The sequence below is a fragment of the Chrysemys picta genome, chromosome 2, assembly GCF_011386835.1.
Source record: "Chrysemys picta bellii isolate R12L10 chromosome 2, ASM1138683v2, whole genome shotgun sequence".
Classification (NCBI taxonomy): Eukaryota; Metazoa; Chordata; order Testudines; family Emydidae; genus Chrysemys; species Chrysemys picta.
The window spans coordinates 107,418,464-107,444,333 of NC_088792.1; the positions used below are offsets into that span (position 1 = coordinate 107,418,464).

At 41.3% G+C, this 25,870-nt stretch overlaps 1 protein-coding gene across 9 annotated transcripts in view; it reads right to left on the reverse strand.

Moving 5' to 3' along the window:
* GRB10 (growth factor receptor bound protein 10) overlaps window positions 1–25,870 on the reverse strand; it is a 198,043-nt gene that overhangs the window by 119,859 nt on the left and 52,314 nt on the right. For 4 of the 9 annotated variants that reach the window (XR_006172682.2, XR_002887898.3, XM_005278533.5 and 1 more), the window contains exons 2-3: window positions 21,562–21,659; window positions 16,565–16,663 (exon numbers count right to left, since the gene is read on the reverse strand). Coding sequence is in view for 2 of the 9 variants with exons in the window: in XM_005278533.5 (XP_005278590.1) it covers window positions 16,565–16,663; window positions 21,562–21,612 (150 nt within the window). In the remaining 7 variants the exon portion in view is untranslated. Of the gene's footprint in view, window positions 1–16,564; window positions 16,664–18,082; window positions 18,294–21,561; window positions 21,660–25,870 lie in introns of those variants that run through there. The other 5 variants (XR_010598448.1, XR_010598449.1, XM_005278534.5 and 2 more) reach the window with 2 other exon arrangements.

A 25,870-nucleotide genomic window follows, 5' to 3' on the forward strand; every position in this document is an offset into this window, starting at 1 on the left:
AACAAGCTAAATCAAATCTATAGTTTGTGCTTGGTGGCTGAGGCTACAGCATGCTATGGTAGAAGATACGTGACACCTCACGGTTACCATCTTTGAATAATTCTGTAAAGAGTACAACTGACAGACTTAGAAGTTTTAAAAGCCTCATTCTATATTTAACGAGTCTAAAAACCACAGTGGCTGCCCAGATTGAGACAGTTTAAAAGCAAAATAAAATTTTGCAATATAAAAAAAACTGAGTATGCAAGATGCTCCATGAAGATTAGTGTTTGCTAGAAATGACTCCAGGTAGGAGGCATTTATAGAAAGGAAGCACTGTTTATTTTCTGGTGCACCAGCTTTAACTCAGTAAGCTAGGGTCCATTCCATTTCTCACAAAAGGCAGTTGACTGGAGAAAAGTTCCATTATGAAACTCCATGGGTTTTGGTACATGTTGTTCAGTAAGTAGGAAAGTATGTGCCTAAATAGAAGTTTTGTTTCATGTTTGAGGAGGACCAACAGATCTTAGGAATGCTTTTTCAGACTCTACTTAGTTGCAAGTCAGACACAGGGATAGGCTCCATCTCCAAGAGCCTGCCAGTGAGGTAACTTCCAAAGCTATAAACTATTGCCAATTCTAAACTATTACAATTGGCTCTGGAAAAAAAAAAAAGTTACTGAAGAGAACCATTTCTCCCAGACAGAAAAGCTTGACAGCTAACCGGTCAACAGAATGGGGGAAATCTGAGCTTTGCTATTACAAGAAACATATCAGGTAAGCCAAGGTAGGTTTCCATAATATTCTGTTAAAAAGATCAGTCAAACTGTGGGATATTATTTGCAGTTGTCCATGAAAATGTACTGAGCGAAATTTCAAGTTTAATAGCATACAATTATTTGCAGGTTAGCTAAAAACAATACGCAGAATCACTAAAGTATTACCAACAGTAGTTACCCTCCCCATGTCAAATATTGCATTGGATGATGCCTGTGCAGTGACAGAACATGTACGAGTTTTATTACATTGCTGTTTTTCAAATTTCTCATTAAAATGTAGTATAGGGAAGTGCTGGGCCTTTGCTTAGAAAGCTTTGATATACAACAGATACAGCAAGTTTTTTCAAACTGTCCTGGCTTCTTAGGTAGTGTCAGACTTTAAGGATTCAATCCAGTTGGATTTCCTTCTGAGAGTGCAAGGGTTGCAGGTATGAAACGAGTCTCTTCTACCCTGACACCTGGGATGCAAATCAGCAACAAAATCAGCCTGCCAACACTCCGAGGCCTATGTACACTGGGGAAGTTTCTTCAAAAGTTGTAACTTGTGTTTTTTAAAAAAAGCTGGCACAATAAGCGGAGGGCAGATTTAAGAGACAATCTTTTATAGACTGGTTGGGTTAGGAACCTTGGAGCTATTGTGATGCAGAATGGGCTACTCAATCATCTCTCCACCGGCATCACTGCCAATAGTTCTGCAGTAAGACAGTGAGCAGAGGGCAGGTACTACGAATCTTGGATTTGGTGTACAGACTTTTAAAGTGTTCTCGCAGAAAGTATAAAAGGAAAAGCTCTACAACTTCCTTGTACGGAGTCTAGCTAGGTTCAGGCCAATGATGTACAAGATTAGCCTTCTTAGCAGGCTCAGTGCTTGACAAGATGACTTTGTGGACAAGGGCCCTTCATGTTGTTGGCTTTAACTTAATATGACTCTCCTGAGGAAAAGTTGCTGTATTTATTGTGGGAACCATCAATTCCCATATGGTGGGAATAGGTTTTCTGGTATCTAGACTTTAACACCATATTTCTCATAAATGAACAGAACAATATTCTCTCTTCCTGCCTAGGTTTGTGCTTGAAATCAAGAGTCCAAAGGGTTGATAAACAAGGATGACCTTTAAGGATTGGTGAAAGAGCCACTTGATGTTTGGTGAAGGCTATCGAGTTCATAGAGGTGCAACTAGAATAATTTCAGGTCAGCTGACAACAAAAGAATTCTCATATCCCCACTGCAGGAGATCCCACAGTCTCCATCTTGACCTTTATGTATCTCAGAGGTCTGTTGAGGAACTTCGCATCCAAAGCTTCTCTGTTGCCCCTCCCCACTTTAACTTTTACATGACAGGCAAAACATAACTTCCTGGGTAGGAGATATCCAGGCTTATCTATAGACTGATTTCCTCAATTGCAGCAATTCAGACTAAGCATCCATTCTTGTGGCTATCCCCTCCCCCAAGTGTTCCTGGGAGTTCGGTAAGTGATGAATTTGGTCCAAGAGTGGTTGCCTCACTTGATCAAACATTTGTTCCTAGTTATCTTGACAACTCATCTTTCCATGGAGATATGGAGCCTGTTAACTGCCAGCAGAGCAATCTGTCCTAAGGCCAATTCTTTACGTCAGGGATGCTTATAATTCAGGCACCTTGTTTGCAGTTCACTAATGACTGTTCGAAGTCAAAGCTCCTAATACACATGAACATTTTGTATCTTCTTATAAAGAAATCTTTGTGGGGAAGAGGAACAGTAAGAAGTTTAAGATCTCATAAATTTGCTGACCCCAAGCTCCAGAAAAAGTAATTGCATAACTCATTAAAAAACACACTAACACTTATCTACACTAAACTATTCCAGTTAATCCTTCCTATAAATAGCACTTGGATACAAACCATTGTACCATCTCTCAAACAGAGCATTGTACTCAGGCACTTGACAAATGGCTTGGTTCCAAGCTTCTAAACTGAATAACTGAGGCAAATTATGCAAAGAAAAAGGTGGAAGTTGTTAGCAAAGAAAGCAACATACATATACAGGTATATTTTTTAATTAATCCCTTGTGAAACCAACTGCATTGAGTTATTTTATGAGCAGACATAAAAACTTAAGTTCTTATGGTGCAACACTGTTTTATATATGCTAGAAATTTAGAACTACAAGGTTTTAAAAGTTTTCATCAGGCATTTTCTTCATCTTATTTAGCTTTCAATCCCATTTGGCCTTAGAGGGTTCAAAGCTGGGTTTGCTCTCCCATCTACCTCATTTTCCATTTCAAATTAGATCCATTCTGTACAGATTCAGTATGCTAAACTGAAGTTACTGATGCACCAAGTTCTAGGGCAGGGGTAGGTAACCTATGGCACATGAGCTGATTTTCAGTGGCAGTCACACTGCCCAGGTCCTGGCCACCAGTCCGGGGGTTAAAATTAAATTAAAATGAAGCTTCTTAAACGTTTTAAAAGCCTTATTTACTTTACATACAACAATAGTTTAGTTTAATATATATATATATATATATATATATATATATATATATATATTTTATAGACTTATAGAAAGAGACCTTCTAAAAACATTAAAATGTATTACTGGCACGCGAAACCTTAAATTAGAGTGAATAAATGAAGACTTGGCACACCACTTCTGAAAGGTTGTTCTAGGACAATAATTTTAGAACATGCTATGCCACACTAGCAACTAGAGAAAAATTCAAGATTTTACAGTGGTCTGCAGGAAAGCAAGTGTTCATCTTGTAAAAGAAGAATTGCCTATGCAGAATCTTACAGTTTTTACTAGAGATTTCAGATCATCCAAACAATATAAACATTTGTTAAGATGAATGAAAGCCACCATGTACTGTAATGTCTCCATTTCCTTTAATGGAATGGCAGAAGAGACTATAACTATAGGACTATTTACTATGATAAAGTCAGGCAAACACCTCAGCAAATATGCTTTTTTACAGTGTTTTTCTCAAATTCATTCGCTCTGCACATTTTTACTGTTTGCTTCTGGTCTTGGAAGAAACCAGACACGGAGCAGGAACTTCAGGGCATAGATTATTACATGCTTATGTTGCTGTCTTGTTACCTACAAGCAATTTCCTGTGGGGGGGGGGGAGGGAGGATAAAGGGGAGGGAGAGAAGAATGATTGTAGGCAGTTCTATCAAAGATTCTGCAGAAGGGAAATTAACCATTAATGATTATGATCTGTGAAAGTACTGTTCTCTGTAGCCAAAAATTCTCAGAAGCTCAATAATTTACATTTAAATAGTAACTGATTACACATAAGTTACAATTTGTGTCAGAAAAACCTTGTGAAAAACTAGAGACTTTTCCAACTGGCATCCTTACCTTTAGCAAGTAAAGTTTCCAATTGGCAATCATCTCTCAAGCTCATTGAAGTATTTTCTAGAATAGCATTCTGTTGTGAACAGCCATGGTCTATTGGACACCTTTGAAATAAGGGTACTGCAATACTTCAGATAGTAGATAATGTTAAATACATTCACCACTTGCGCAGAAGAAACTATTGTGATGTTGTACCCCATAATACTTTATGGGAATAAGCTTATGAATGTATATATGACCTAACTGGAATATGTTTTATGCTACATATGCCATGTAACATATCTCTGTAAAGGTTATGATCTACTGAATATATTCATCCTATTTGTATGCATATATCATTTTTGTATTTAAAGTTATGAATATTGGCTATTTACTTTTTAAATTTTAAGTAGCCTCAGTGAAGCAGTTAGTCAGCTTCCTGAGAAAAACTATTCTCAGTAAGAGCCCAATTAAGAAACACTTAAGCCAACAATGAACTTGGAGACCCCAATCCACATTTGAGCTTTCCCAGGAATGTGGCTTGGCAGGTAAGTTCTGAGTCATGCATGGACATGTGACTTGCCCATAGAACTCCAAAACTCCCTTTTGTAGCTGTAATTTTGCACAGATGGAGGGAGGGGTTTAGAACCACAAGGAGAAACTATATAAAGCCTGGGGAGACCCCCTCCATTTTGTCTTCAGCTGGCTCAAGAGGTAGCCTCTCCACCCCCAAAAGATACCTGAAAGAAACTGGGACAAAGAATGGTAACTACAGCGGGTGTGAGTGATTGCTTGACCCAGACTAGAAGGAGGCTAGTCTGTAAAAGAGGCTTATTGGGACATCTCTGAGGGTGAGATTTTAGCTGTATTCAGCTACTTACTGTATTAGGCATAGGCTTGTGTGTTTTATTTTATTTTGCTCGGTAATTCTTTGTTCTGTCTGTTATCACCTGGAACCGCTTAAATCCTACTTTCTGTATTTAATAAAATAACTTTTTACTTATTAATTAACCCAGAGTATGTATTAATACCGGGGGGCGGGGGCGCAAACAGCTGTGCATCTCTCTCTATCAGTGTTATAGAGGGTGAACAATTTATGAGTTTACCCTATATAAGCTTCATACAGGGTAAAACGGATTTATTTGGGGTTTGAACCCCACTGGGAGTTGGACATCTGAGTGTTAGAGACAGGAACACTTCTTAAGCTGCTTTCAGTTAAGCCTGCAGTTTGTGGAACATGGTTCAGACCTGGGTCTGTGTTTGTAGCCGGCAAGCGTATCTGGCACAAGCAGGCAGGGTTCTGGAGTCCTAAGCTGGCAGGGAAGGTAGGGGCAGAAGTAGTCTTGGCACATCACTGACAGCCCCAAGGGGGTTTCTATGATTCAACCCATCACAATTACAATAGGTCTTTGAATAATGTATAAACCCTCCAAAACACTAGGCTATGTTAAGTTTTCAACAGCTCAATGGACTACCATAGTTACTAGTATGTTTTTGGAGAGGACATATGGGCAGAGAGTCTTGCATGCCAAAAGATTACAAAATTGTTGTCCTACATTAAAAAAAAAAGGGGGGGGGAGGGGGGGGGTGTCTTCAACCAATGACTCAGACTTCAACTGGCGTGCAAAGCCCTGTCAGAAGACTGCCAAGCTTTTCAAGAAATACCAATGACATACACTAAGAAACTTCTAATTTCTTTTATAGCACATTTAATTTATTTGGTTGTACTAGCTATCACATTGCAGGAAAGTTTCTGTTGCCAGTACACCGCAAACTTTTGTCTAATGAATTTGCACCATGCCTGTTTGTAGGGAAGTCAGTGTTTATTATACTTCCTTTTCTTGACTTTGAGTTAAGCCTTCTGATAAAAGGTATAGGTTTGTGGAGTAAGACTACTGAAAACAGCTCCTGTTAAGATTATAAATCAGAAAACATGGAGGTCAAAAAGATTAGTTGAAGGGTGGACAAAATTGAGAAAAGGAAAGGGGCAATCCATCCATTGGATGTTACTGTACCAAAAATCTATGTTCTTCTTTTCTCTTTGCCAAAATTAAGTGTGGATATTTACCTGGGAGTTCACACGTGAGATGGATATTCAGATTCCACACTTCTGACCCATTCCTCTCCAACAAGGAAACACTACAATGTGGCCCAAGAAGACAGTGCCTATTAAGCTCCTGAGCTGCTAGTAAATCCTCCCACAGATACATGACCTACTGCCAGCAGGTAATCGTTTTATATGGGGATATACAAGAATCTAAGGAAAACAGATGGCAGGAGATGCCCTTTTAGGCATTTACTACTTTTGGCTATGGACCCAAAAAAAGTGTAAATACTGTTGGTTACTTTTTTCTGACACAAAGTCAAACCAGATTATTTCAGTTGTACTCACTTTGAAACCATCTATCATGTCAATTTCTACAGAAGTTACAGGTAAAACAATTCCTATGGTAAGTATATATTGACCCAGCACATTTAAAAAAAAAAAGCGGGGGGGAGGGGGGAGGGGGAAGAATAGCAATGTTTGATACAGACTAATATAGATTGCCAGTATTTGCTTGTTGGATAATGCTGGGGGGGAAAAAGTGTTAGATGCAAAAAACTTAGTTATGCTGCGAGGCATAGCTGTCTGATAAAGGAAGATGTACTTCCCCCCGAGCCACTTCTCTTTATATATACATTAAACTGTGCATATAATATTTGCATATACACAGGGCCGCCTGATGAAAGCAGCCATCATGCTGAAGTGTGCCACCGATAACTATTCTAGTTCAATTTAAGACTGCAAACCAAGGCCCAAGTCTGCAAGAGTAGTTAGGTGCCTAACTCCCATTGATTTCAATAGCCGTTAGGTACCTAAATACCTTAGAGGATCTGGGTCCAAGGACTCTGCCACCGCTGTTAAGTAATAAGATGAGAGTCTCAAAAGAGAGAGAGACTGGACACCATATTGTACAAGACTCCTTCCACATCCCTCTTCATAACTGATTCAGCCATTCCTGACTTTAGCAGAAGAAATAAAATAACAAAATACATCAAGTTAAATAGATTTAACATTTTGCTTCAAGAACATTTTGCAAAATGAAGTAATCAAATTCTGTTTACATGTAAAACTACTACATCCTTATCTAAGAAGTTTTTCTATCAAATCTATATTTAAAAAAAAAAATCTCATGAGGTCAGAGAGTTCTAAGAACTTTCATCCAACTTAACTCACTAAATGAATTTGAAACAGCAGGTGGCCCATCCAATTCATGTAGAAGGAACCCAATCAATGTGCAATGTTTTACACTGTCAAGTTCTAATTTTAGAATATTCTTTTAGCCAACAGGGAATTTGTTTACACTATCTCAGAACACACACTAAGGAAGGTTGTACATTCTATTTAGACTATCTCTGGCATCAGAGATCAATACTGATTCTTTTAATTCCTCCTCCAGTTTTCCCCTCCGTTTCTTCAATTGCAGCCCCTATTAGCAGACCTGTGAGGCTCAACATATTGGGAGGAGTATCCAAAGGTAATGCAATTCAATTCTTTCTTTAAAATTGCTCATTTTGTGCAAAAGTTGACAGTAGTCATGGCAGCATAAAAGAAAATTGATTACAAAGTTGCTATCTCTGCCTTTTAGTTTTCATGGCATGATCACCAATTGATCTTTATCTCATTTTGAGTGTCAAAAAACAAACTGCTCGGGAATCAAGCTTACGTTGAAGAGCTACCAAGAGACCCGGAACGTGGTACTTCCATTATTGATATGTTCAGATGACAATGGCATATGAAATCTCTCTCATCAAGGAATAAGTCAACAACTTTCTATTCTTTCATTTTAGAAAAAAAGTTGCATTCAGCAGCACATTTGATCTTGAGTCCAAGATTTACAGCTCACTTACTAAACATGTTTTCTTTATTTCAGTCCATTCCATTGTTTCATATGATTTCCTTCAGACTTAGTCATGATGAGTCAAATCCACACTCTTGTTTGATAAGTTACTAAAACACTAGATCATCAGCTCGCAGTATTTCCAAAACATTTAAGTTTGCCATTGTGTTCCAATTGTTCATTATGGGCCTGATCTGAAGTCTACTGAACACAAGAAGAGTCTTTCCATTGACTTCAATAGACTTTGGATCAGGCCTTACTTTGGGTTAAAATATATTCCTGTAAACTACACTCCTTTCTACAAGTAGGTGAATTTTAACAGTCAACTACCACAAAGGTACTAGTTTAGAGCATAACAGTTTATTTTTATTTTAAAAGCAGTCTCCTTATTTGCACTGTCTAAATCTGAAGCTGATTAATTCAAGATAGCCAGCCTGTATTTTCAAGTTTAAAAAGAAGCTGACTGGAAGCCTCACTTGAGAAGGTTAGGTGGTGATACTGGGGCATTCATCATAATTTCTCTTTTCCCCCCACCTCCTTGCCTTAAGTATCAGTTTTAGGAAAATCCACTGGAGTCTGACTACTTAATATATTAATAGCTTCAAGTACATTTTTCTAAAAAAGGTGCCAGCACCACTTTGTGTTTGAATCCCCCCAAACTGTGCAGAAGTGTTTAGTGTTCTGGGGTACTTGCCAAAATGACAGTATTTACTGTATGACTAATATGCATTAATGAAGCATAAATGGACAACTATTTACTTGTGCTAATAACTAAAGCGCTTTATTAGAGCAGGGGCCTCAAGCATGAAGGATTGCCAGATTTCCCCTACTTGCCAAAATTATGTTTAAAAAAAAAAAATTGGAGCCAACATCAAGGGCTACAGACAGCACTCAGTCTCATGTCATTGTTTAACGTGCAATATGTAAAGTACTAATAAACTCAAACTGCTTTCAGTTTACTATTTGTTTTTTCCTTCTAAAGTAAGGCAATTTTAATAGTTTACATTTTGGTCTGAACTGTACATAAAGCCAAAATTGTGTTACCGTAGCCTTTGCGTTATGTTAACCCAAAGATAGAAGGCTGAAATGGAAGGGGAAAAAAAGCCACAATGTTTTATTAAAATAGGATATCATCAGAATCTAGGCAAGAAAGAACTCAGCAACAGACCATCCCAGGCTACAGTTTGAAAAACTAACCCTTTGTATTATTCCCCATGCAGCTTCTTTCTGAAAATGGAACAAGCAACTTAAATGCATACATGCAAGAGGGCAGAATTAGCATTGAAGTGGGAAAAATTTTTTTGGGGGGAGGGGGGGGGTATTGGGGAAAAACCAAAAGTTCAGACTTGCAAACACACCTGCAAGGAATGGGAAAGGGATCACTCTACAGATGGTAAATAGAGGAAGGCTCTTTTAGCTATGACTGTTCAGTATCCCATGTGGAAGGGATGAGTTCATCTAATTCTTCCAGCGCAAGCGTTGAGATCACAATGGGTATTCTTATTGTGACACTCGGCACAGAAGTCAAGCGGTAGGTGCCCACAGTGATTAGGCTATCCTTTTATCTTGTGATTTAGTACCTCAAGGTCAGTACTGCAGTAACACCCAGCTTCCTTATTATTGCTATACTAAACAAACAGGGAAACAAATGTGCCTACCACAAGATGTTTCATTAGCAGTAAAGTCTGGAAGCTTCCACTTATAGTTTCCTGTTATCTGTAACTGGAAGACTTTAGTCTGCAGGACTGTCTGCATTTAACAAGCAAGTTCACTTAGAATTTAAGACATTTAATCTCATCCAATAAAGAGAAGATGAGAACAGAACCTATGAAATGTTTAGTTTCCTTCCTTTGGCCAAAAGGCATAAGTGATTGGTTTCTAGATAAGCTTATACTAATGCTGAGCATGGGCATGGCCTTTGGGAAATGGTATTTCCTATCAATAACTGATTAAAACAATCCCGCATCATTCCCTTGTTCCTTTCTAAATGGATATAATAATCCCATTTTAGACCGGTCATGAACAGCAGTATTATTTCAATATTAAACATGGCTTCTTTACGACGCCCTCTCTTTTCAAGAAAACGCATCTCCAAAAATATGGGAAGCAGGTCTTCCTTCGTAAAAGGCTTGCTCCAACAGTGGGCACATTTGTCAAGGTGTCAAGAGCATATGTTTTTTGTTGTTGTTTTTTTTTTTTTTTGTATGAGGATGATTCAGTTAGCAAGACTCATTTGTACTATAATATTTCCAACAGAGCTGTCCAACCAGAAGACTCACTATTAGATAAGAGTTGCATTCTCTTACGTCTCATGCTCTAAACCGGTTTGAACTGTGAAACTGTACTAGAATTAAGTCCTCCAACTTCTCTTCTCCATTAAGATGGCACAGTTACAGTGGAGGACTGCCAATATGACTACTCACATTGGCAGTCCTCCACTGTAATTATTCAGTAATCAGCTTGTTAGAAGTTTACTAATCTGGATAAGATCCTATTCAGAAGATAAGCAGATGGAAATACACAGGATTTAGTTAGAGTTTGTTGATCAGGTAATTAACAAGTATGGCATAATAGTCTCATGTGAAGTTTTGTGTACCTGACCACTGGGCAGGAATCAAGCAGTTTCCATCAACACTGGTGTTCTTAGAACAGGGACTGTCATCTTAAATTGTACACAGGAGCATCAGAATTAAAGAAAAATTCATTCCCTTTATTCCTGTGAAGAGAGTTTGCTCCAACCCTAGGAAAATCCTGAATAAGTTCTAAAATCCAACTGCAATTCTCATAGCAGTTTTCAAACTTAATGGGGTGAAATAGGAAACTTGAGACAAAAACAAAACAAAAACATTTGCTTAGAATTGTGTCTTGCAAGCATGAAAAGCAAGGAAATAAGATGACAAATGTTTGTGCCAGGACCATTTCTCAACTCACAAATCATCCTGATTTCATATGGAATTGACTGTACTTTACCTGGAGCCTGGCACCACAAGAAGTAACAGATTGTTCATGTTTCCCTGTAGACCCACTAAAAGGATCAAATGTCAACAGTCTGCTGGAAAAAGCAGTAATCTTGATAGGTCTGAAAGAGTACGTTAACTCAAATCTAACAGGCTACATCTCAGACACCTTTCCTATAAAATTAGTAAACAAGACTAAACAAGCCTTTCCAGTCTCCTGTTCAGCATTAACCATCCATCAAAAGAGCCACACAGATTTCGTCACCTGCAATTTCTCATGAGATCTGCAACTATGGATTCTTCCTGCTTCGTGACCCAAATCTTTCAGTCTCTTTTGTTGCAGCAAAGGAATGTATGATATGATGGCTAATGGGAACCTTAGGGACATTTCGTGGGTTGCACCAGAAAGGTTGAGAAACAGGGATCTAGACAAAGCTTCATACTTAAAGTAGTTATCTGTCGTCCCTTCACTTTGAATAAGTGTTAATATATTGCCAACCAGATGTCAGTCTAGATGAAACATACATCTGCTTTATAAGTCTGTTAGTGATACCAATTCTTAATTTGAACTGTTGACAAATCTTTAAACTAAATGTAGTAAAATCTGAACTGGGTATTCCTTAAATAGCCAGATTACTTCACACACAACCAATGATTTAGTCAGCTTCATGTAGAGTCACATCTCTCCAGATTTCTTTGAAACAAAACTGTTTACTGTAATACGATATTCAGATCAGACCCTTGGAGGAAAAGGGTATTCTTTAGTCACCTCTAAAACAGAAAAAGCACATCACTTAAATTTTAAGTGATTTTAAAATACAAGTTTAAGCATTGGAGGGAAGGTCCAGATCAGGCCTTTCACGAATTATACTGTAGTTGGGTGAGAAAGATGGAGTCTCTTCCATCAGAGGGAGGAAATCACTAATCGCTGGTAGGTGTACCCATAGCAAACTAATAAAGAGATCTGAAGTCTTTAGCGTTAGCAGATATAGTCTAGAACTACCAGAATGCTTACAGTATCTGGAGAATGTTGGCGCAGTTGTGCCCAGGCTGAAAAAAGTGTTTATTTGGCTTGGTAGCAGGTTCTAGCAGACTCTTTTCTACTGTGGTTAAGGATCGGCGGAACGGGGGCCAAACCTTAAAAGTTCTATTTCCGATGTCCCCATCCAAAAACCAGGCTGTGAGATAGAGTGAGCCTGGAGTGGGGTACTTGGTCTCTTCCCCCTCCCACCATAACTTGAGTTAGGAGATCTGAGAACTGGCTAATCCTGATTAGTGGGCAGGCAGACATTGTTCTGTGAACCAGAACTGTCTGGGCCAGGGAGGAGCTAGGAGAATAGATGTTGGCTCTGTCACGACATATCTTCCCTACGGCCTGTGGAAGCAGGAGAATAGGAGGAAAGGCATATCTGAAACGGTTAGTCCAAGATATCAGCAAACATGGCCTTGGGAGTTGCAAGCCATGGCTTCCCTGGAGTAACACAGAAAGAGCTTTCTGTTCATTTGGGACCCAAAGAGGTCCAATAGTGGAGTACCCCATTGCATAAATCTCTCTCAGGATGCTGTTATGAGTCTCCCACTCATGCTCTATTGAGACGCTTCCGCTTAATTTGTCTGCCAAGGAATTAGGATTACTGGGAAGGTATGTGGCTTGTATCATGATGCTGTTCTTGATGCACCAGTTCTAAAGCTTGATGGCTTCCTGATGGAGGGGATGAGCTCTTGCTCCTCCCTATCTGTTTATATAAACCACAGTGGTGATATTGTCCGACATTATCTGAATATGGAGTGAGTGTATAAGTGAAAGGAAGGCCTTGCATACAAGGCAGACAGCCCTCAGTTCCAGTAAGTTTACATGTAGTCTGGCCTCTCATAGGGTTCAGATACCTGAGCAATCATACTGCTCAGGGTAAGCACCAGGTCTCCATCCTGTCTTTTTGGGGAATTAGGAAATGCAGGGAGTAAAATCCTCTCTTGTGGCAATGAAGTGTGACATGCTCTATTGCCTTGACTTAAGAGGGATTCCATGTCTCGCTTAAGGATTACCTTATGAGAGTGGTCTCTGAAGGGGGACTAGGAACAGAGTTTGTGAGGTGAAAAGGAGAGAAAAAATCTGTGGAGTACCCCGGGTGGACAGTCTCCAGAACCCAACTGTCCATAGTGATCTTGTTCCAGTTGTGAGCATAGAGTGCAAAATGGTCCCTAAAGGTAACTAGGCCAAGGTGGTTGGGATCACTGGTGGTACATGGGTCTCAACCAATATGTCAAGAGTGATGGCTGAAAGCAAGTAGAGGTTTTGGCAGTAGCAGGGGCCTAGAAGCAGTCTTTGAATCTTCTGATGTTTGTGCAGTGACTCAGCCGTGTGCTGGTAATAAAGTGTCTATCGAGTTGCTTCTGGTGTTTCCTCCTGAGGGCCGGAGTATAAATCCCCAGGGAACACAGAGCTGATCAAGTCTTTTAGTGAGTGCAGAAACTCGTCCATTTTCTCATTACAGAGAGTCAACTCATCAAAAGGAAGGTCCTGGGTGATGTTTTGAGACTCCCTAGGAAACGCTGCCAATTGCAGCCAGGCATTTCTCCTCATGACTAGACCAGGGGCCACACTTCTGGAAGCCACATCTACCGCATCCATTGCAGCTTAGAGAGCTACCTTTGTCACTAGCAGCCCCTCATCTGAAAGACTGAAACTGGGTCTTGTCCTCTGTGGGAGGCTTGTCTATGAACTCCACAAGCCTGCAATAGGTATTATCTTGCTAACAATGCTTGGTAGTGAGTGACACAAAACTGCAGGACTGCAAAGGAGAAGCACTTCCTCCCCAGGAGGTCCAGTCTCTTAGAACCTTTGTGCTGGGATGGCCCTTTGGTAAGGAAGCCAAGCCCTTTCGGCTGCCACCTGTACCACTAATGAGTTGGGGGCAGGATGGGAGAACAAGAATTCAGCCCCTTTTGCAGGAATGAAATACCATCTCTTGGTCCTTTTTGGTCTTGGGGCACAGGATGATGTGTCATACTGCTCTAGCAAGTTCTAGTACGGCATCATTGCTTGTTAAAAGCCGCCCTACTCAGTCCGTGCGGTCACAAGATGTCCAGGAGTCGGTGTTGAGGGTCCTGGACCTCCTCTAATGGGATCTGTAGGTCACTGGCTACTCTGTGTAACAGCTTCTAGTACTGGCAATGGTCATCCAGTGGAGAAGAGGAAGAAGGAATGACTGTTTCATCCAGGAATGATGAAGATCCATCCATCGGAACCAGTGGTGTAGCCAGGTGGAGGGAAGAGGGGGAGGAAAAGGTGCCACCCGCTGCGGCGCTTTTACCGCCCCGGGTCTTCAGCGGCACCTCAGTGGCGGGACCTTCACTCGCTCCGCATGTGCAATGAAGCTTCAGTGCCTCCGAAGACACCTGAAGCGAGTGAAGGTCCCGCAGCCGAAGTGCCGCCCCGTCAGTAAAAGCGCCGCAGCAGGTGGTGCCATTTTTCTTTTTCCCCCGCTCCCAGGTGAGTAAAATTAAAAAGGCACCACTTGTGCTCAGTGGAGGAGCGACCGCTCCCCCCCCCCAGCTACACTACTGATCAGAACCATCAATAGCTGCAGATTCTTCTCGTACACCGACAGAACTGAGTGGCGAGAGAAACAGTACAACTAGTGAAAGGGGCCCAGGCATCTGCCATAAGGATCCCACAGATACTAATAAGGCTAGAAAGAGGGATTGATTGGTTGCAGGGACACAAAAGGAATTGGTACCTGCAATCCCTGGAGGATGAGTGCAGGTCATATCCAGTGGAATGGCAAGCATAACCTCTTGACTCTCTATCAGGACTCAATTGCCTCAGTGGAGATACCAGTGCAGCCATCTCCTCTGATTCATCAGAGTCCAAAAACTGCCCTGTTGATAGTGGTAGTGCCATTTGTACTCCTGCTGGATGGCTGGAGGTGAGACAGCTCCTGGGACAGTGACGTGGGCTCCTCCTCCAGAGTAAGGACATATCTTAGGAGAGTGAAGACAGAAATAAGTGGAGACTGGATACGGGAGGAACATATTCTCTGGTGTTATATAAAAAGTCTTGGTATGCTCGGGTGTCCAACGGATTTCCTCAGTTAAGTCTAATGGATCCGGTACATCAGCACAGCCAGATGGTCTTTAGATGGATGATACTGTACTGAAGATGGGTCCAGACCACCACTCTGGGACTGAACCAGTGAGGATGTATCCTTGTACTTCAGAATCAAGGTGACCGACGGAACCAGTGGATCTTTATTTTTATGTATCTTGCTCTCGGACCTGGGGGTCTTCATCGAAGCTGGTTCCTTAGGTTCCGCTCATGATGTCTCATCCAACCTGGACTCAGATCCTCATCCAACAGATCCTCAACAGGGATCTGTCCTTGTGCTCATGAGAAAGCTTATGTGTCCTCTACTCTAATGGGGAGCCCTGGAAGAAGAAGCCTTGGGCTTAGATGTTGATGGCTCTACTCCAAGGCACATGCTTGGAGGGGCACTGCTAGGCCAACATACAGGGGAGGCTCCCTGACCCAGATTGGAGAAGAGCCTCATAGCCTTCTCCCTCAGGTGCTTCTGTAGGCAAAGCTCCCAGGCCTCTCTGGGTGAAAAGGAACGCGAGAGACAGATGCTTCACTTGGCAGAGATATGCGCCTCACCCAGACAGTACAGGTAGTGTTGATGTTTGTCATGGATGGAGAAGAATCAAGGGCAAAAGATGTAATTCTTGAATCCAGGGACTCCAGGCATAGTTCCAGAGCTGGGAGAGGGGTGGGAAGGTATAGTATAGAGTATTTCTTTTAACTACTAACTATTAATCTAAGAATATAACTGTTTACAAATGTTTTTTTATATAGGTTATACAACAAAGTGAAGGCAGACACAATTCCGACTCCGGCCATGCCGCCCTAAGAAGGAACTGGAAAGGTGTTGATCTGTACTGCCTCTTATAACCTCAGTTGGGAGCACAATGAGAGCTACTGCACATGTACAAGCCAGTGTACACTGCTCTGACAAACTTCTGGACCCTGGCGCATGTGTACCCACATGTAGAATACACATAGGGACCATCACTCAAAGATGAAAAAGCTGCTTATCGACGCCACATTTGAGAAAGCTGACGACTTTTCCTGCACTGCCAAGAGTGCTATTTCAACATTATTGTTTGTTCATAATATATGTAGAAGAATGATGCAATTCAAATCCTCTGTTGTGTTTTCCATTCAGTGAGGCTCAAGCATAGTAAAGTGTACTTGTGCACGCTAGTTGCCACACATTATCTTTTTGTAGCATGAAAAGCTGAACTACATCCCAAGTTCTGTACAAGATTTTAGCTTATATTTAAGCCTGCAGAACATTAGGAAATCCAACAGTGTTTATTCAAATCTAAATTTAAAAGTGTGGAGAATATAGTTTGCCATAGTCTTGATATGACAACAACACGACCTACAAACAGCACAAATTTCAGCTGATATCAGACATAGGTCATGAGTGCCAAACATACATGCCTTCTCCTACAGCTCTGTGTACTTTGTTACAGTACAGTAGAAAGTTAGTGGCACTTTTAAACAATTTTTCAAAGGGTGTTTTTATTTAATATAGAAACAGTCAAACTTTTGTTTACTTTCATAACAAATTTGATTTCACTCTCACCACGTTTTCCACGTGCCACCATTTGGTGTTTTTCCAGTGTATAGATGGGATTATGTTGCATGGAGGCACTTGGAGTTTGATAGATGAGGCTTCTGGTATCTGATAAGGCAGAGGTCATTTTGTATTATGAATATAAGCAAATTGGATGTTTCTGCTAAAATTAACAGTTCATTGGAACACTCTCACCCCTGACAAACCAAACCTAGTCAATCCACAAATAAAATAAGTACAGCTAGGACAATAGCAGCAATTTTGGTATGACCCTTATAACCAAGAAAGAGCGGATACTTCACACTGCATTCTGAGAGATCTATGGCCAAATTCTCCCCTAGCTTAAGACAATGCAGCTTGGCAGGCTTCAGTAGAGCTGCATCCATTGATACCAGTGGTGAATTCTCTCCCTCCCTTCCTCCCTCTCTCCCTAGTTTAATGACTAGAGATAGACCAGGGTGGACCAATTTAAATCAAAGTAATTTAAGTCACTGATTTTAATCAAGATTTAAACCAGAAGTCAGGAAACTGATTTAAAATCAAAAGAAAATAATTAGGAGCATGTAGGGAAAGTAAGGAAGAAAGCTCAACATTTTTCCAAGCATTTGTATTCCATTTCATGTTGAATTAGTCATTGAAAATTGCTCAAACAAGTATTCCCTCTAATACGAATTAAGACAAATGGAAATAAACACTAATGTAGTTAGTAAAGAAGTTTGTCCCCCTCCTTTGCATTAGTATAGTGGTGAGTGGGGGGACTCTCAGAATCCTAGTTGTGTGTTTAGAATTTTAGATTCCAAAAACTGTGAGATCTTGAAAAAGGATGAAGATTCAAAAAGGTGAGGCCAGAAAGCATCCTTGTGGTCATATAGTCTGACCTCCTATATAAAACACAAGCCATAGGACTTCCCTACATTAGTTTGTTTGAACTAGAGCATACAGAAATAGATATTGGGAAAGTCACTGGAACTTGAACTATTTATGCAATCAACAGTTAAGAAATTAAATCTTTTCTAAAAGTTCAAGTCCCCGTGCATAAATGCTGCTGTAACTAGATTGCAAAAGAACGGAAACAAAGTCATCCCCTTTTTCTGAGAAATTCTGGAACTATGTTCTGAATTTCCAGGAACTGAAGACAAACGCTGCCAATTCTCACTGCTGGATTTTTACTGAAGAGTCAGAGAATTTGGAAAGGACCACTGAAAATCACTGAAAGGCAGTATTGAATTTTCCCCACAAGGCTTGAGAGAATTTCCTGGGGATTGCACTCAGACTTCCATGTAAGTTCCCAATACAGTAAAGAAAAAGCCTCATGTAAGCAGGATCTTAGAAACGGCTTCTAAAGCAGCAAACATTCTAAAATTTGCAAGGAAGTTGGTCAGAGACCTATAGCCTAATTTAAAAAAAATAAAGATCAGGTTCAATTATTGCTTCTGGTTGCCAATCTGACCAAGTAAAGGAACAAAGAGGTGGGAGAGGAGTTAGCTTAAAGGTTATGTCACGCTGTAGGTAAGAGGAGGTTATTACCTGTAACTAGAGGTTCTTCAAGATGTGTGGTCTCTATCTGTATTTCACTGCTGATTATGCATGTGCACCATGTGTCCAGAGCTGGAGAATTTGAAAGTAGCATTCGTTGGTCTGTGCATGAGCCCTGGCTCACCTCATGCCTCCGTCCAAGAGGATAAATGGCAGGGCAGACCAACTGCCTCTCCATTTCCTTCAGCACAACGAATCAGATAAACTCTGAGGGAGAGAGGAAGGAAGGTGGGTAGTGGAATACAGAAAAGGACCATACATCTCAAAGAACTTCCAGTTACAGGTAAGTAACTTCCTCTTCTTCTTTGAATCATGGTCCCTATTGCATTCCATTGTCAAGTGATTGTCAAGCAGTACTTAAGTAGGAGGAGGGTTCAAGATTCCAGAATCTATTGGTCAGTGGATGTGCGAAGACCAAGTAGCCCTGGGAAGGTGGATGGTATGCACGGATTGCCGCCAAGGACTCGCAAGGAGCTGATGGACAAGCCTGATGTCTTCAAAAGAGAGGTTGTAGTCCAATATGAGAGGAATATCTGCAGTTTCTGGGAGAATTCCTCTTTGATGTGCCCAAAAAAGAAAAACGCTTCCATTTAGGTAAGTAACATCTTCTAGTAGAGTCCTTTCTACTATGAATAAGGATGTCTCACACTTCTGTGAAGCATGAATATTAGAGGACGATGCCCATCCAAATTCCAAGCCCTGAGGTGGAGCTGAAGCGGATCAGGGTACTTGATCTTGCCATTTCACTGGGTCAGGAGCTTGGAAAACGTTGGGAGGATGATTGATAGTCAGGATGACATACGTAAGAGGCTGGGAAACCAAAAATGTCTATGTCAGAAGGGGAAGATCAGGATAACCAGTGCTCTGTCCTGCAAGGTTTTGTGTAAAACTTGTGGCAGCAGCGGTAGCAGATGGAAGGCATAAATGAATTGATCCAACCAAGGATGAAGCAGAGCATTGAGCTGGGAGGGGTGACCTAGGATTTCTCTGGAGCAATATGTGGTGCATATCCTGTTTGCTTGAAAGGTGAACAGGTTATGAGTCTTTGAAAGTTTTAGTTCTGACTTATGTTTTGTTTTAAAAGTCCACAGCAGATGTATAAACAAAGAAGACCACAACAACAGCACTTCACACCATAACTTAGAATTTATACCCTTCTTCTGGCCTTTAACCAAGACAAGGCTGGCTCAGCAGCCAATTTTGCAAGTCAAATTTAATCTGATCAAGTTTATTAGGAAGAGGGGGAGGGGGAGGAGAGGGGGAAACAGTTCCTCCCCCCCCCCAAAGCTAATTTAATTCCTCACAGCAGACACTTTAGTTGAGAGTGATTTTCCAAAGTCAGTCTTTGTAATAGGTTCAAGCACTCATTTCAAGAATGCTAGCACACAGTAAATATTTGTGCCAGGAAATACTGTGTAAAATTAAACAGGATACACTCTCTCACTCCTTCCTCTGAAGACCAGTTCGCCAGTAGATGCAGAGGATCCAACCCACAGCAGCGTTTACTATTCCTGCAGCCCTCATGCAATTGTTATGAAGCTTTTTAGTCAGCTGGTTTCCTAGAACAAAAGCAGAGTATCTACACATTTTGTGGGAAGAGAGGGAAGGACGTGGCATGTGGAAGTGTATAGCAGGCTACAGAAGGGGTGGATTATAATATACCAGTATTCTAACTCCAGGGATTTTTATCATGAGAGACTCACAATATTTGCTGTTTTTCTTAGAGCTCCAGTCCTGGAGTCAAGTGACTACAAGGGAATCTCAGCTTTCATTTTAGTTTCTAGTCCTAACGGTTGTCAAGAAAAGCTTAGAAGTGCATTCTAATAGCTCAAACCAAAATGCAAAGAAAAAACCTTCACCCAACCCTTGGACAAATTTGAGGATTTTTTGGAGGCCTTTTTGAATGCATGGTATTGGAAATACTGCAGAGGTCTGTTTAAATACAGTACCCAAGATGGACCGATAGACAGCTGAGCCAATGGAACGAAGACCCAAGCTTCCTGGAATGAGTGAACCTTCCCTCTCCACTGAAATATAAAATGTAAACTAACTCATTAAAACAATTTTAGGAGGAAGATTCCTAAGCAGCAAATGTGTAACCCACACGAGCATTTGTATTTGCCTCCGTCTTTTAGCTAGTCCACATGAGATAGGAGTCTGCTACAGCGGCAAGCTAAGGAAGTTTCTCCTTTTGCTCAAGCAGTATAAACACCTGGTTTTAGTACGGTTGGCCCATGAAGGGTCAGTTATATATGCCACTAGCTAAGTTCCACCACAAAGCAGGAACAACTAAAACTTGCGAAGAGAAGGAATTCAAATTGGTTTAACTGACTTGATGAGACCAAAATGGGGTAGATCTCGCTGAACAGAGGAGCTATTTTAGAGCTGTTTGTATGCTGCGTTGGGGGAGCTTGGGAGAGCCTTGGCCTTCAGCACTACTGGACTTTGCATCATGAGGAGGATAGTTTGATTTAATGGTAAAGATTTTCTAATCTGAAGTGACTGGATGTTATAATTACACATCAGTCATGGTCAGCTCACCACCTTCTCCAGTGTAGAGTCAGGGCTAATTTTGAGCCCACTGGATTGGAAAACTGTTTCACTGGTGAGCTAATGGAGATGAAACCCAGTCACATCTATCCAAGGTTTCTTCCAGAAAGGAACAGCCAGAGAGCCAGGTGAATAAAGTCAATGTCATGTCAAAAAGGAAGACATTTTACAGGACAGTCTTGATCGCTGTTGAAGACATCCATCATAGTTTTATCTGACCTCTGGAAGAGGTCAGAGAACTTTACGATTATTGGCTGATGACCTGTCAGTAGGAATCAATTAACTTTACCCTCTCCTATCATGAAGGAACAAGGTAGCACACCAATGAAATGACAGGAAAAAGGTTAATCCAATGCACCATCTGGAGAAAAAATGCTGTCTCACTGAAACTGTGGAGGTCACTGCTGAAAAAAATATGACTTGACACAGAGGACTAGACACTGTATGACTACTTTTATTTCATATGTATGTCTCTGGGCTTTTAGGCCCTGTAGTCAGATCCTGTTGCGCAAAGCACTGAACAAACACAGAGGAAAACACAGTCCTGGCTCTAGAGAACTAATCTGCAGTTATAATTACACTAGCTACAGTAAAAATGAGTCATATTATAAGATGGCCAGTAACTGTATAGGGACAGGAGCAAACAAAGAAAAAATACACACGTTTATGTTTAGTTCTCCGTTACAGGGTTTTACACCTTCTGCTGAAGCATCTAGCGCTGGCCACCGTTAGATACTGGACTAAATGGACTAGTGATCTCATCCAGTGTGGTAATCGCGGCACTTCCTGTTTCTATTTATTTAATATTCAGCAGACTCTGGTACTTTTTTTTGCTGGAACAGCTACTTAATCTTCAGTTTTACATCAGCACCACACACACACACACACACACACACACACACACACAGTTAAACACTTACTATCCGGTAAGGATGGTGTAAAAAGGAGTCTGGGCAGCCAGCTAAAGCCATTTGTTCTTCCAATTTTTCTTCAAATTACATCTACTGCGACACAGCACCTGCAGAGAACAAACAAACAGTCAGAAACCACACTGAAGGCCTGACAACTTATTATTGAAAAAACCTGTTTGAGACGGATGGAGCAGAGAAGAGTAATAAGAAGTGGCAAGTACACGCACCAACTTGGAGGAGCAAGTCTGCAGGTCAGGATTCTGAGGTAGTATTTTATAGCCTGGGAGAACAAGTCTACTTTTTCATTCAATACCAGATTAGACAGCCCCGATAAGAGAGCCAACTATTGTCAAGTTGAATCACTCCCAATCTACTCGCATGCCTCCGGTTTAAGTAGTGTATGGAGGAACTCTCCTCACTTTGGAAGTAGATTCCTCATATACCTCAGATTTTACCTCATAGCTTCCTCTGAATTCCAGAAATAAATCAGAGCAAGATCCTTCTAAGACTAGATGGATCATCATAAATAAAGCCTTGTCCGTGCTTTCTTGAAAAAAAGTTACCAGTGTTAAATCAACATTTACCAAACAGTGGTCTCTGACAGGCTAGAAAAAAAGTCAATGACTTCAAGTAGGGCAGTTTAACTGCTGACAGAGTGCTAGCTAATGGTGGCAACTGTACCCTACTCAGAATTTTGACTAGATGCTAACCAGTGGTAAGAAGTTAGCAAAACCTAGTCCCCCACTCCCCCCAAATTATAGGATTCAAAAATTCACTCCTGATGGAAAGTATCAAAGCAGTTACAGCCATCTATATTTCCCCAGCTTGCATGATCCTGAAGCTGAATAAAGCGTACTTCTCCTCCCATAAGAATTCTATCAGTCTCCCTTTATTGCACAGTCTATGAATTAGAGTCTATATTTACATTTAGACTATAACTTTTAGCAAGACTAAACACCTACAAACTATTCCACACATTTAAAATTGGGGGCGCTATAACTCGAATTTAAAAAAAGTGTTCTAATTTTCCTTGAGAACGCCCATTTGAGTGTAAGCATTATATTTTTTTTTCACATCTTAGCTCATAAATTACACACAGTTTATTCCACATGACCCCCTTCTTCATTCAGAGTACGGTGTGGATGCATGAGTAGAGCACAATTAGGTTTGCATGGGCAACTATAAGACTGGTATTTCCTAAATTAAGCACTAATTGTCACCTAAACAGTGTTTTAATGCAGTGGTTCTCACTCAGGGGTATGTGTACCCCTGGGAGTATGCTGAGGTCTTCCCAGGGTACATCAACTCATCTAGATACTTGCCTAGTTTTACAACAGGCAACATAAAAAGCACTAGCGAAGTCAGTACAAACTAAAATTTCATACGGACAATGACTTGTTTATACTGCTCTACATATTATACACTGAAATTTAAGTTCAATATTTATATTCCAAATGATTTATTTTATAACTATATGGTAAAATTAGAAAGTAAGCAATTTTTGAGTAATAGTGTCCTGTGACACTTTTGTATTTTTTATGTATGATTGTGTAAGCAAGTAGTTTTTAAGTGAGATGAAACTTGGGGGTACATAAGACAAATCAGGCTCCTGAAAGGGGTACAGTAGTCTGGAAAGGTTGAGAGCCATTGTTTTAATGCAGTTCAAACAAACAGTTGATTTTTTTCCCCCTGTAGCTCTCTATCTACATGTTCAGAGGGCAGATTTTCCTCTTGTCATTATTTCATTGATAGAGAACTTAAGGCCAGCGGCGGCTCCAGGCACCAGCGCTCCAAGCGCATGCCTGGGGCGGCAAGCCGCAGGGGGCGCCCTGCCGGTCGCTGCAAGGGTGGCAGTCAGGCTGCCTTCGGCGACATGCCTGAGGGAGGTCCACCAGTCCCGCGGATTCAGCAGCAACTCGGCGGCAGGTACACCAAAGCTGCGGGACCGGGGACCGAAGGCAGCCTGCCTGCCGTGCTTGGGGCGGCAAAATACATAGAGCCGCCCCTGCTTAAGGCAAATAGAGCCACCTAGTCAGAGAAGAAGTTTGACAGGGGAGAATAACCAGACCAATTCAATGTGAAGAAAACAGTTGCCAGAACCTCCATGCATTACCACGAGTAACCTGCTTGTCTTGCCATTTCCCTTGGACACTTCTGGTTTCCTGCTTCCATGTCCCACAAAATACCCTGCACGTGTCGGAGATCATTCCTTTCCAATTGGATGCAGTCCAGGGGAAAGAGACTTCGGAAAACATGAAGCCAATAAACACTATCCCCCTGAAGAGCTTCTACCCTGTTCATTTTTATAGCAGCTTCAACTTCCTCTTTACAGAGGTGGCTGGTGGCCGAGTATTTTCAATGAGGGACATTTGTAATAGACTTCCAACCCCATCTCAAAAGAACACAAGTTTACAGACCTCCAATTCATTCCATTTGGGGGGACAGAGACCATTTTCTGTTCTAGGTTTGGCCCTGATCCGAGAATGGGGTTCTGAGCACGACTAATACAAATAATCACAGCCCACCCCTCCAGAAAAAGCAAGTTGGGATGATGCCTTTTTGGTGTGGGAGAAATTCTGGATATGAGCCAGTAGGTAAATAAATAGATTGCTCAGTCTCTAGGTACTGCAGTCTCTAGGTACTTACACAATTGCAAGACAGTTCGCCTTTGCCTAGAATATCACACACACACTTTTAGCCCCCTCCCCTCCCCAACCCAGTATAGCTTTTCAGAGTGATTCATGTTCCTGAACCTGCATGTTCTCAGTGAACTTTTGACCCTCCACTGTACAATGTAAATAGTTAATACATTACTAACCCTTAAGTTAAGAGACACCTAAGCCTGTGTTTGCAGTTCTGCCCCAGTAAAACCATGTTATTTTATGATAGTTGTAGAAAGAGCTTTGATAAATTGGGATTATTGCTGAGGCAGGCAGAGTCAAGGGAGAACCGTTGTTGTGTCTTCTTGTCCGAGACAGTACCGCTTTATTCCCTTTTAAAACTCCAAACCATGCCAGTTTAGAGCGCTGTCCTCACCCACAGTACACTTCCCAAATCTCATTCCCCACTGGTGTAGATGGGCATGGCAGCCAGTATAGTTTTTAATCAGAGTCATCAAGACCTCAGAGCAGGAGTGGACATGGTGGTTAGTGGGGTGGCAGTTTCTACACTAGCACTTTCCACTTTTGTCATCATATAGGGTTGCCAATCCTCCAGGATTGTCCTGGAGTCTTCAGGAATCAAAGATTATATCATGTGATGAAAACTCCAGGAATACTTCCAACCTAATCAATGGAGCTGCACTCCAAAAGATAATTTATTAGGGGACGGGGGGGGGGGGGGGGGGGAGAGGGGAAGAGAGAGAGAGAGAACCACATGGGAGGGAGGAAGAGGGAAACAGACTAGAGTAAAAACACTCCCTAAGGTAAAAAGCAACAGAGGGTCCTGTGGCACCTTTAAGACTAACAGAAGTATTGGGAGCATAAGCTTTCGTGGGTAAGAACCTCACTTCTTCAGATGCAAGTAATGGAAATTTCCAGAGGCAGGTATAAATCAGTATGGAGATGTTTAACTTTCACCCTGATCTGAGTGGAGTTGGGGTGAGTGTCAGGCTACAAATATGCATGTCCCACAGCACAAGGCAAAACTATTAACTGGCTTTTTCCTTGTAAGTTATCAACAGCGGAATAGCTAAATGACTTCTTGAAGAACTACTGTGACTCCTGAAGATTAAGTTATAGGAATCTCTGTGTTTTAGAAATCAACCTGAATGCAAACTGTGCAGCATTTTACAGTGTGAAGTCTTCAAACTAGGAATGCTAGATTTTTATTTCAATAAATAAAAGAGAGACACACGTAAATTGTATTACAATATGATAAAATGTGCTAAACTGCACGGAAACTACTTCGCACACAGACTTTGAACGCCATGTCCACCACAGCAAGAAATAGGATTATCGGCTCATTCAGAGATCTTTGAAAAGCTAAGTTGTGTCTGAACAGATAGGCCATAACAAAAAGAATCTAACAACCAGGATGCTGCCAAAATAAGAGTGCTCTCTAACAAACGTGCTGCTTCTGTGTAATAGGAGACATTCCATTGCATGGGCACTGTAACAGAGTCGGCACCCACCTCTCACGAGCGCCCCTTCTGGTTGAGTGAGTCTGTGTTCTTTCAGGAAGTAGTCCTGGCCCTGGTATGGGACTGTATCTTCCTACAGCCCTGCCAGGCTCAGTCCCGGCAGCCAGCCAGGAGCTCCCTCAATGCTCCCCTGGTCCCTGCCAGCAGATGGTCTTGGGCTCAGCCCTAGCAGCCAGC